At 37.8% G+C, this 12,673-nt stretch overlaps 1 protein-coding gene across 13 annotated transcripts in view; it reads left to right on the forward strand.

The window, feature by feature from the left end:
* Positions 1-12,673, forward strand: part of LMO7 (LIM domain 7) — a 131,161-nt gene that overhangs the window by 56,109 nt on the left and 62,379 nt on the right. For all 13 annotated transcript variants that reach the window (XM_085309512.1, XM_085309513.1, XM_085309514.1 and 10 more), the window contains exon 4: positions 456-562. In XM_085309512.1, coding sequence (XP_085165638.1) covers positions 456-562 — 107 coding nt within the window. The remainder of the gene's footprint in view (positions 1-455; positions 563-12,673) is intronic.

Raw genomic sequence — 12,673 nt, forward strand, 5'->3', positions numbered from 1 at the left:
CAAGCCCAGATTCCAGGTGCCGTATCCCAGAATCGGGCTGTAATCATAGAAACAGAATGTTCCTCCTCCTCTTCCTCCCCTGCCAAGAGTTTCTGGGTGGTGAATGTCAGTAGCTGGAGTTATTTTTAAAGGCAAGAGGTGAGGCTTGTCGTGCAGAGCTGGAAAGAGGGCGTTTGTTTGCAGAGCCGAGCTGACATCAAAGTGTAGATTGCTACCTACTGGCTAGCCACTGCTTTATGCCAGGTAATCTTTAACGTACCAGTCCGTCACCAAGATCACACGAATCAACCTGYATGCATGCAGGAAATATGACCTGTATTTATGATCCAGAAGACTGCTTTTTTTTTTATTATTTCCATGAGCTGGACTTCGACATTTAGAGGTTCATACTAATCATCTTGCAAAACCTGCTCAGTGCTTTTAACTAAGCAACTGCTTTCTACTTCTCTTCGCAGGATAATATAAACGTTTTTCTGAAAGCTTGCGAAAATATCGGACTGAGAGAAGCTCAGCTCTTTCATCCAGGGGATCTTCAGGATTTGTCCAGTCGAGTTACAGTCAAGTAAGTTTTGTGGTTTTGTTTTTTCCCTCCCCTCCTTTCCCTCAGCTGGTCGTAAAGCTTTTGAAAATACATTTCCCAGTCCRTCTTTTAAAAATGTTTGCCTATGGAAAATTCTTATTTTAGTCTGGTAAGAGCTATTTTGAATTGTAGTGAAGGCTTTAGCATTTTTAAAGGTGGTAGATAAGATTTGCAYAACTTTAACTTAGAAAGTGAAGTTATTAATCTAGTGTTAGTACCTCACACACAGGCAAACTACTTGTTAGTGAATATTACAGCATTTAATAATGAAACAGAAGCTGTTCAGGTTGCTTTAARTAGAGTAAAACTAACTGATGAATTATATAAAAAGCATGACTTTGCTTTATGCTTTTGAGATTACTGATGTAAAATCTGAAAGGCCAAAATGGTACTGTTGATACTTACCTGAATTGCTATGAGGYTATTCTCATCATTTCAAATATTAATCAGATGTTTGTCACCGAATGTTATGTCTCCTGTCAAGGTGTGTCTGAGTGGAAACCAAGTACTAAAYTGCACAAGGAGTAACTGTCATGTTTACAGAGGACTGTTTTCCTGTGAAATAGAAGTGATTTGGTTMTGGTATATAATTAGTGGATTATCAAATATTAGGACTACTGAGTGTCCTAATATGAGCTTGCTACTAGTTTCTGAGARATTAAGATGGAGCTTTAGTATGTAGACACATCATGAGTATTTTAAGATAGAAGTATTATGGAAAAATATCTCCTTGGGGTCCTTCACTTTGTTACAGTGKTAGGTGTGTTGATACATAGGATTTTTATTATTCGGTCTCCAAACAAGAAAGGCTCTGTGGCTTGTGCTAGATTSTAGTCTAGTGAGTTAAACGTTAAGAATTAAGTCCTGTCTTAAATTRCTAGCTTAATAATAAAAAAAGGCATGGACAGTAATCCTTCTGTAAATACAYGAAAAAACATTGTGAAATGGCACGTAAGTAGTTTGCTAATAGGAAAGAAATATCCTGTAGGTGGATTGGATGGTAGTATGCTGACATATTCTCAGCCTGGTTTCAGACTGAAAGTTAATATGTATTGAGCTCTGATACTTAAGATGGAAATGCGTTTTCCAGTGTTTGACTCATACCTGAAACATAATTTCTTGCAAATGTGGTGTTTAGGTTTTGGCATCCTTTCAGAAGGCTGGTATTCCTTACACTGGTTTGTATGTAATGCTGAAAGTCAGAGGACTGGTAACTCTATCACACTTTAATTATTCACAAAAGCCTTATTAAAGCCTTTTTAGTTGAGATTTAATCCAAGGATGTAGCAAAGAATGATGTGAAACTGTCAGGAGTTGGTGTTCAGCAGTATAAGTAATGACAAACAAACCCAAAGGAGGTCAGGTAGGTAGAGTTAGCACTGTTGTGCAAGGTATGTTGTCCAACTTGCCCCTACATTAACCACAGTGCCTAAGTGAGGTCAGCCATGAAACTGATCTAGTGGGTCTGTAACTGGATTTTTTTTTTTTTTTTGAGCCTTGAAGCTTCACTAGTTTCCTTTTTGGCTCCAGAAGTCAAGAAAAAGGCTGGAATTTGGATTTGTTGGAAGGCAGCTGGAGTATTATATCTGCTGGGCAATAGATTATTGTCTTCCAAAAAAAAAAAAAAAAAAACTGCAGGGTGATCACTTCTTACTGACAACAATACAGAAACTCTGGGTTAGAGTGGAAGGAGCTGCTAGTGATGTAGTCGTGCTCTTTTATTTCAATGTAAGTTAAAATTTCCATGTTATACATCATATAACAGTTCCCCAGTATGTTTTAAAATGCTTATAGAGTAATTAAACTTCTGAATCTGATCCCACTGCAAAGCGGTAGCATGTTTTGACATGTTTAGGAGTTTGGGAAGGGATAGAAGAGGGGTGTTATTTCTTTCATCTTTTGGACTGAAAGGTGTACAAAGATAACTTTTTTTGAGACGTTAATTGCATGTCAGTGATTACGTAGGGGCAAACTAGTCTTCAAAGGGTTTCCAGAAAGTCGCGTGTGTCAGCAGAGAAATGCTGTCTGATTAGAAACTTTGTCCTACTTTTTTAAAAAAAAGTTGATAGAGGTAATTTTGTATATTCAAGCTAAATTACCATTTTCTTCAAAATTCGTAGGATGCTGGGCATCAGAACAGGCATACTGTTTGTTGTAATTGCTTATGCCTYATCCTCTAACTGTGGTGTCAGCATTATTTACTTCTAATTTCCAGTTGTGAACAGCGAGAACTTCTCATATGATAATTTTTTATGAAAGATGACATCTCTGCCCCTGCTGCAGTTGGCCTTTTGTCAGTTTGTCTGGTTGCTTGTTGACCCCTTTAACACTTCTGGCACTCCAAACATCCTGCAGTAAGAACTGACTTTTTCACACAGTGCATAGTTAATGGTAGGTATTTCCTCTGCTGCCTGATGGCTACATTTGGCACCCCTTAATCTTTTACCGTCCCACCCCTTCAACACCCWTGGGACCTCTGTCTTGTCCCACCTTGATAGTCTGACTGTACTTGTTGCTCTGCAGAGTACCCTTACTGATAGGAACATCTTTTGTGTCATCACCAGCATATGGTAATGGTGTCAAACCTTTAAGATTTTTTTTGAAGAGTTTTTTTTTTAAGAGCTTTTACTTGTAAGTAATGTTCTTGTGGCAGCAGAGTTAAGGCTAAGACCACCTGTTACTGAAGTCTTGCAAGAAGCTGTACTAAGAAATAACAGTGATCAGTTTATCTTCCTTTTTGATAATGAGGTTGCAACTTTCACCTTTATTTTGTTTTATTTAATTGAGATTATGTACAGCTATAATGTGAAACCCTTTTCCGTAATTACTGCTCACATCTGGACAGAGAAGGTAAGAGACCTCTTAAATTTCCAGTATGTTGGTCTCCCTCCATTACAAGGGATTATGTGATTATCCTTTTAGCAAAGAAGAAGCTTCTTGATTTTGTTCAGGAATTTGTTTGAAGAGGACAAGTTAAAAGTACTCACTTCTGTTCAAAGCATTGCAAACATCATGCTTTGCCAGATCACTGATGAGACTAGTAGTAGAGCAAAGTGGAAAAATATACTGGCATGGGCGGTTTTGTTTCTGTTGGTGAAAATGAGAGTATAGATCAATCTTTGAAACTTACAGTTCAGTCTGTAAATCTGCAGATAGTACTACTCAGTGGTCTAGCACAGCAATGTGTCATGTATTCCAGTAAAAAGCTTGCAGATGAAATTTTTCCTCATGTACAACGTCTGGCAGTTATGTGCATATCTTCTTGTTTCGTGGCTAGTTTTTTGTGAATGCATATGTCCCTCTTCAGTTCTTTCAGTAATTTGATTTGTTCCTTTTTTCTTTAACCTCTGTTTTTATTATTTTTAATCAGAGGAGATACTTTAAAAACAGGGAAGGCCTGTTTTATGTGTATRATAATTTAAGGTTGTCTTAACATTTCATTTGATTCTTTTTCAGTTATAGCAAGAAGTGTAACATGAGCTTAGTGACTTTCAGTTGTCAGTACAGTTACTCTTTAGAAATGCTGAGCACTTCATTACCCAGCTCTTTAAAAGTGACACACCCAGCTGTTCCCAGCTGTGGAGGGGTTCCTAGTAAAGTAGTGGAAGTGAGTTTGCGTTGACAGATACCCAGCTTCAGGTCTGACTGAATTTGTTATCCCAATTAGCAGTTTTAAAGGAGGCAGATTGAGCAATCKTGCTGACAGCATAAGCAAGAGTTGTCTTGTCTCTCAAGCAAATTAATTCCTCCATCTGAGTAAATTCTACTTCTGTAGAAGTTCTTCTACTTAAAGAACTTCATTAACTTCATTACATACAAATCATAAATCCAAACAAGGGTGGGTTAAGACAGGAAAACATTAAAAAGGCACTAAGCCAAAAACTTATGAAAGAATTCACTGTGTTAACTTTAAATGGTCAACACGAAATGCTGTCACAAGCCTCTGAGTCCTGATATTAACTTCACTATATCAATTTCATTCTTCAATGAAGTATCAAAATATTTTATTTTTGTTAAAATTATTACTGTAAGGTTACATTTAGAGTAGGTCTCAAACGAAATTCAAAGAAACTTTGTTTCCTAACATAGCTGGAATTCTCTTTTCAGCTTTTAGAACTTGATATTTGGATAAAGCCTTCATCTTTTTGGTACTCCTTACTACTTGGTGTATACATTATTAGTCCTGTACACTGAATGGAGCTGAGTATAAAGCAAACAGAAGACACTGTCAGAGAAGTCTTGCTGAAGTGGGATTAAGTGCAGAAGTGGGATGAAGTAATGGAGCTCTGACTTTACCCTTGGCATTTCTAACTTGGGGATAACTTTTATTGTTCACTTAATGTTCCCTAAGCACAATTATTTTATGTAATGTCCTAAAACAAAATAAATCTCCCAACAAATTTGAATTCAATGCTTTCTGTAGCATAAAACTCAGAGCTTTAAAACTAGAGCTACCTATAGACATAAGTAATACTTGCTACCTGTCATGTTGATCCTTTTGTGTTTGTGCGTTTTGGCAGCTTAATTTTTGAACTSTTTACTTCAGAGGTAGTATTTTATGAATTTAAAATACCATGAAAAAGTTGGTCAAAAATTTGATAAAGTATAGCCTAGAAAGATCRAAGAGTTCATAAGTGATGTGGTCACAAGGGTGTACTCTGCTACTCTTCATCTGTTCAGAGCAGGATGCCTTTTCTGGGATTATTTTACGACGAAACTCAAAAAAGAATTATCAACTATACCAATATAAAATAGTTTWAATGTATGTACAGAATCACTACTATCCACATAACTGTTATCCCTTACTAAGGAATCCTCTCCTTATAGCAAAGACTGGAAGTTAGTCTTACAACACTCTTGAGTTTAGCTGAACATGAAACCTCCTTTAATACCTACTTTCCTTATGCCATAAATAAGATTACTGTAATATCAGTGCCTCCTTTCAGTGGTGAAATTCCTCTCTTATCTTTTTGGGCTACAGCTGCTAAATATGCAGATATAATTGAGTGCCTAAAATACTAGCGAAGGAGGAGGAGAGATGGCTTGAATGCAGATGTAGCATCTTTTACTTCTGTRTTCAAGCCATTAGCATCTACTTGTTCTGTTCTTCATGTGGTAGTAAAATAACTGCATACTATTTAGCAGATTTTAGCTTGTAATAYGAAAATAACTTTTTATGTAAGATGATGTTTCTCATGACTTTCATRTTCCTCTTGTCTGATCCTGGGGAATGTTTGGCTTCCGGATTCCACTTGTTTCCTGTTCATGATGCTTTCTTCTGCAGGGTTGGCAAAAGCAATCGAAGGTTTCTGTTCATATGTGATGAATGTTACTGCTGCCGAATAGAGCACTGAAGAAAGCATTCTGAATGGAAACCCCTGGAAAGGTGGTCTTTTTGAGTGGAGAGTTATTGTCAATGCTCTTAAATAAATAAAAAGAAAAAATATTGTAATCTAGCATCTGGAATCATGCTGACTAGTACACATGTCCRTTTAGAAAGGTTAGTGGTATTCTTCATAACTGTGCAGTAAGACTGAAAGCTTTACCAAAATTCACCATGGGGGGAAAAAAAATCACCTGGTGAATAAAAGAATCCTCAATTTAAGAGAAACGTAGTGACTTGGTGTGGAGAGACTGAGGGTTTCTGACTCTTTGAATGCKTATAATTCAGTCATGAACATCAGGCAGCCAGGTAGAAGGGGAAAGGATGGAAAAGTGGAGRTGGCAGAAAGCAATATATTTAGAAAGGAGAGTTTCCACAATTGAGACTCTCCTTTCTAAATATGTCCCACATCTCCRTACGTGGGATGAGGAGGGTCATCCCTCCGAAGGGGATGCTTTGCAGTAACACTCAGCTCTTTAAACTGCCTGGCAAACAACTACCTGGGAGTTTGAGATGTAGTGATGAGAAACCCCTCAGAGCTGTCCTTGCTTGTGCTTCAGGAAATCTGCTGTACTTTGATCAAAGGAGAGAGAGTCAAATATCTCTAAGATGTGGATTTTTTTTAAAAGAAATGTATACAAGAAAACTTGTGGCTATGTTGTTCAGAGTTAGTGTTTGTTATTGATAATACTGAAGTCATATTTCAGACTTCTCAAATAGCTAATGTGCTTGTGAAATAACTATCATGAATTCCTTTTTGCTGAAGAGTTTCAGGGTTATAATGAGATTTACTTAATGCAGTTGAGCCTGATATATATATATATATATATATATATACATACATACACACACACACACACAATAAAATATTTTTTTTAACTGTAGTGTCCCCCCCCCCAAAAAAAAAAAAAAGAATTGAAAACCCCACTTTAAATTTGGTTTAAAAACACACATGCAGAGAACCACCCTTTCCTGCCTTTTTATTTGGTGTAGAGTAGAATATTGTGAACTGGATGAAGGCCAAGCACTTCAGTGCAGCTAGTACGGTAGCAGTTAGCCCTAAACTTATACCTGCTTAAGCCTTCCCGATTATACCTGTGTGTCTGAARAGCCAAGCACCCTGAAGGGTTGAGCACAAAGTTTTAAGAAGTCATGTTTAACAAATTATTTTTGCATTCAAGTCAAGATGAAAGGATTAAAAGACAAGATTTTATGGGTCTTAAACTGAAATAAGAATAAACTTACACCCAAGAACCTTTTTACCAAAATTTAATTAGAATAATGCATGCTTTAGTTTTCTTCCCTGACATATAGGGAAATACCATCCTTACCATGTGGTTGTAATATTCAGCTTTATTGTGGTAATAAGTTTCCTAGTGACACTTCCCTTGCAGTGGAAAGGGAAAGAACCCACACTTCAGAATGACTCCAGAAATGTTCCTACGACTTCAAGTGTGGAATTTTCCTTTTGGCTGTGGGCATTTCAGTAGGAATAAGCTGACACTTATTGCGGCTAATCTGCCCAGGCGCATCTGTATTCTAACCATTGAAATTGCCACATTTTTGTTGTGACATTAACTGCTTTCAGGATCATGTATTTTACCTTTCATTAATACCGCTGGCAGTTACACAGAGGAAAAGATGGCAATAATTGAAAAGCATGTATTTTATCACTCTTAGGGAACGCTGTTCTTACTGTGAAATATCTGTGCTCTTGTCATTACCTTGCCTAAGTTTCATATCATGGCAGCAGAATAGTTGTGAGTAATAAAATATGTTCTGGACTTTAAACCATATCTGCGAAGAATTTACCTCCAAGTTCTCAGTGTAAAGTCTATAAAGTGTTAGGTGTGGTACTGTTTTATTGTTTCTACTTTATCTGTAAATTTTCTGATCATGAAGAGAAATATTTGAGGTTGTTCAAACGCCACAACAGAGACCGACACGACTTCCCTACACATTTTTTTTCTCCTGAGCAATTTAACAGTTAATAATTTACCTTGCCTACATGGGATTATAATTTTGATAGTATGTATTTTATGATTTATCTATTTTGTGAAATGGTTTTGTTGTAAGAATGGAAAACCTCTGGAGTTGCATGCTTATACCTGCAAGTGTATGTAAACATACACTGCACTGAAATTTTTGGGGAAAAAAATGACATTAGTGTGTTTTAGTAGCAGTGAAAGTAATTCAGGTATCAAGTGACACATCGCCTTATATTGAAATTTAAATAGTTATGCTACAAAACTAATGGCTTACTGAAGATTACAATAGCTTTCTGCAGAAAGATCTTGGTTTGTTCAAAGTCCTTATTTTTGATCCTATTATAGTTTAAAAGTATCWGTTCGATAGTATAGGGGGAAGGGTGCAAAACTATACCTAGTAAAAACCTTTTAAGTGTTTTTCACACTTGCTGTGTGTTAAGGAGAGAGTGTCTAAGCTTCAAGGATTCACATGGGAATCTGCCTAAATCTTTAGGTGCCTGTATTCATTTGTTAGCATGCGTGTTGGTCCCTTMGCATCCTGGAATAAAATGCAATTTGTAAAACAATGCGGGGGGGTGGGGGTGGGAATCAGTCTGCATGAGTATTGGTGAGTTGTAAAAGAAGGAAAAGAATATTTTCATTTTTTGGTGGTGGCTTTTTTGATGGGATTTTTGCAGACAAAAAAAGTGCTTATACTTGAATTTGAGAGTTAAGAGACTTCTAAAAGTTTGTCTTCATGTCAGTTATGCARAAACTTGTTACAAGCTTACCATCTGATTATATTACTACTAAATTACTGAAGTTAGTTTTTTTTGGTAGACAGGATAACTTTAATAGGAGAAGCTCCTATTTACATGTTGCGGGAAGCTGACTCCTTGAAGCTGTCTGTAGATATAGGAGATTGTCAGTTAATCATACTCTGTAAATAGAGAAAGTGAAGCTGAACAGTGTGTTGACAGCTCTAGATCCTAGTTGATATAAAATTCTGCCTGTGGCCTTTTTTCCTATGCTGTGATTAATAGTGTTTTGCAGTGCTTTCAAAGATGACAACTCTAATTGTTATTAGTGTTTCTTAGTTGGAGGGCTTAAATATGTTAAAGCGACTTTAACAAGATTTCTTTTGCCAGTACCACAGAAGAAAACTGGTAATACAATAACGAATATTTTTGAATATGTTTTGAGAGGGTTGCAGGGTTTTTTTATCTTGTCACTGAAACTTGTTAAATGAAGTAATGTCTTGCCACAAGATTAAAAGAAAAGGGAGAGAAGAGAATGAAGGTTGTTTCCAACGCAAAGGCATGATATTGTCATGTTGCTTTTAAATAAGAAACCTGTTGCCAAAAAATAAAACYGGAGAACTTGCGTAAGATGTAGGACATAATCACTCTAAAGTGATTCCAACTTAATTCCCATCAAAAGAACAGAATTCAGGTGGGAAGGGAGCTCAGGAGGTCTCTGGTCCAGCCTCCTGCTCAAAGGAGGGTAAAGGCTGAACTTGGRCCAGGTTGCTGAGGTCTCAATCCTCCATGGATGGACCTCTCTGAGCAACCAGCTCCAATGCATAATTATCCTTCCAATAAAAATGTTTTTTGTTATATCTAGCTGGAATGTTTCTTAGWCTATGGCTGTCATACCTTGGGCTGTGCACATCAGTAAAGAGCTTCCTTATAAGTACTTGGGCTGCTGCTACATCCCCCTGCAGCCATCCAACCATCTCTTCTCCAGCCTGAGCGGGAGGTCGCCTCTCTTGGCCTCTCCTCACAGGACAAGTGCTCCAGCCTGGACCATCCTGGTGGCCCTCTGCTGAACTCACCCTGGTTTATCAGAGACTTTTCTGCACTGGGAGTCCCAARCTGGTTGTGGTGTTATTGGCATGGTGTAACAAGAGCTCAGTGAAGGCAGGGGGATGGTYGCTTCCATCACCTTACTTGCCATGCCCCTGTTCCTACCACCCAGGTGCTGCTAGCCCTCCCTGCTGCCAGCGCACATTCAGCCCAGCACGCATCAGGACACCGAGGGCAGCCCTCGGGGTGTGTGTGTGTGGGGGGGTGTTAGTCCTTCCCAGGGCACGACTTTGCATTTGGCCTTGTTGGCTCGGTGAAGTTGCTGCCAGCCCAGCCCAGCCCTGCAGCCTGCTTCGGTCCCTCAGCCCTGCCCTCCGGCGTATCGGCTGCGCCCTCCAGGTGCTCCTGCTCCTATCCGTTGAGGAGTGAACACAGTATCAGCACCTGACTCGGAAGGAAAAATGTGAAAGTTGCTGTGGCCGGTTACTCACAGCAGGTTGACTAATGCAGATGATATTTCCTCTTTCTTTTCCCTTCTAGAAAAACCATTCTGCAAATGTAAACAGGTACACACCTTTGAACCCAGTATGTAAAGATACACATCAACTGACGTGGATTCCAGTGCGTTATATGATAAAATATTTAACTGGGGTGGGGAAAAGGAAGCTAAGTTCGAAATACTTGTGCTTTTGCAAAGGATAGTAAATGAGACATTTACCATGAATAAGAGCTTGAATATGCTTGTCAGATTTACGATGCAGTAATATATTCTTTTTAACTCTAGTCACCTGSTATTTGAGATATTATGTAAAATGCTCTCAGCCCATTTTCTGTGACTGATGGATTTGGAAAACACTAGCTAAAAWGGCCATATTAATGGAAGGTATGGTATCCTTTTGTAGTTTGACTTTAAAGTGTGATGTTTTTTCAACACAAATCAATGTAGTTAGGGAATTACTGTGCAATTCCATAAACTAATCCTAATCCACGCACCTTTACTGATATTGACTAGTCCAGTAACATCTTTTAATGGTTCTGCGAGCTAATTTTCAGAAATGGTGTTCTTTATAAACCATATTTAAAAAACAGAAGAAAAAACCTGAGTTTAAGTCAGGACAGGAAAGCACAGGAAAATTCCAGCTTCATAGACAAAATAACGAATTTTGCAATGGCTGCTACTGCTTGGGGCTGAGATCTTGGGAACAGAAGTTATATATGTGGACACGCCTGTGTTATGAAAACGTCACATCAGGATGCTTTACCTTCTCTGTAAAGCTATGATAACCTTGGAGAAGCATGACTAAGAAAATCTGACACTAATTAATAAGATTTGCTAAATCAATTAAGCAATCTACCATTGTTAAGCTTTAGCAAGTATGGAGCATCGTGTGCAGAGCATAGTACGTGGATGTACCTGAAGAGCTGAATAAGATCATGGTAGGGCAGGAATGTAAATCTCTTAATCTAGACCAGTAGCTGACTTATGCTATATGTGACCAGCTTATTCAATCAAAGGGAAAAATACTATTATGTATTCTTGGGAATTCCAYGCTTTTAAATCAAACCATTTGATATTTTAGTAGAAGCTTTATAAGAATAATAAATAGGAATGTTTGAAGTTTTGTACAGATAAGCTGATATATATCTGCGTATATTATATTCAGCATCTTAAGACCTACTTTTACTCTAAAGTGATCAGTTAATTCAAGAGGTTTTGTTACTGATTTTGGCATGGGCAATGTGAGAAACTGTAAGATCACACATCAGATGGTTATGCAGAAGGCACTCCCACCCAGATTGTATAAGCACAGAATTTAATGCATCACTAATGATATTCCTCTGCTGTGCACATTCTGAAAAACACTTGCTTTTCACTGTATAGAACATCTCATTTTGTGGAATCTGAGCTCATCTTTTGTACAGAATGTTTTTTGCTGCTGACAAATCTTACAAAGGTCATTATGTGCTAGTGATTCACTAGTATTACTCGCCACTTCATTACGATGTTTTCATTCCTTCATTGGGATGAAAAAAAATTCCTTTGAAAAACAGCTTTTCTTTTCATAAACAACATTTTGTCATACTGAGGCATTTTCTTCTTTGAGCTGTGGCCAAATTCCTGTAGTTTAATTTATTCTTCTCTAATTCTGATTAAATAACTTGTGAATGTGCTCAAACTTATTTCTGTTTAACCAATAAATCTATAAGGMGATTTCCAGTTATTCCAGGTGGTATAATCACTCTAGGATGGTGATTTGCCACCAAAATGAAGTGAATCCATAAATGAATTATTTTTTTTCCCTTATGCAATACTATTCTTATTTTACCAGGTAGGATTTTAAAGCTATGAATCCATGGACTGATGGCAYCAAACAGCAAGGGCATGAGCTCCTGAACTGTTTGCTTAGTTGCCATGTGAGCAATGGCTGCGCCACAGCTGCTTTCAGCTGTGCTCTAGGCTGGATACACAAGAGGACAAATTCTGCTCATCACCTAGCTTTTAGGTACCACTTTGGAATTGCATGCACTGTTGGTCGAAATACTCGAGATACATTGAGACAGGTACTCCATGCTCGCACAGTGTCAGCTGTGTGTCAGAGCTGTGTGATTAGTTTTGTTCTTTTAATGGAGAGCATGAGCTTGCTCAGGAAAAAAAGCTGGAATAAAGCACAGGTGCTGCTTGTTTTCAGAAAATGTATTTGCACAAGAAGGCATTGCRGTGAAAGAGGATGAGAAATGAGGGGAAAAAGGTTTGAGAAGGCAAAGCCGAAGAGAATCTGAACCCAAAGGGATTTCCAAATCTTTTCTCAAACTACAGGTTAACCTGAGCTGTTGTGAAATCTTCACTGAACTCAAACTTGAACTGAAATAGGGCTGTGAGAAGAAAGAACCTTGATTGTAAGAAAAGACTTAGTAAGTCAAATAATTTCACTTCCTA

This window comes from Rhea americana, unplaced genomic scaffold, assembly GCF_003343005.1.
Source record: "Rhea americana isolate MKP2758 unplaced genomic scaffold, rheAme1 scaffold_3, whole genome shotgun sequence".
Taxonomy (NCBI): domain Eukaryota; kingdom Metazoa; phylum Chordata; class Aves; order Rheiformes; family Rheidae; genus Rhea; species Rhea americana.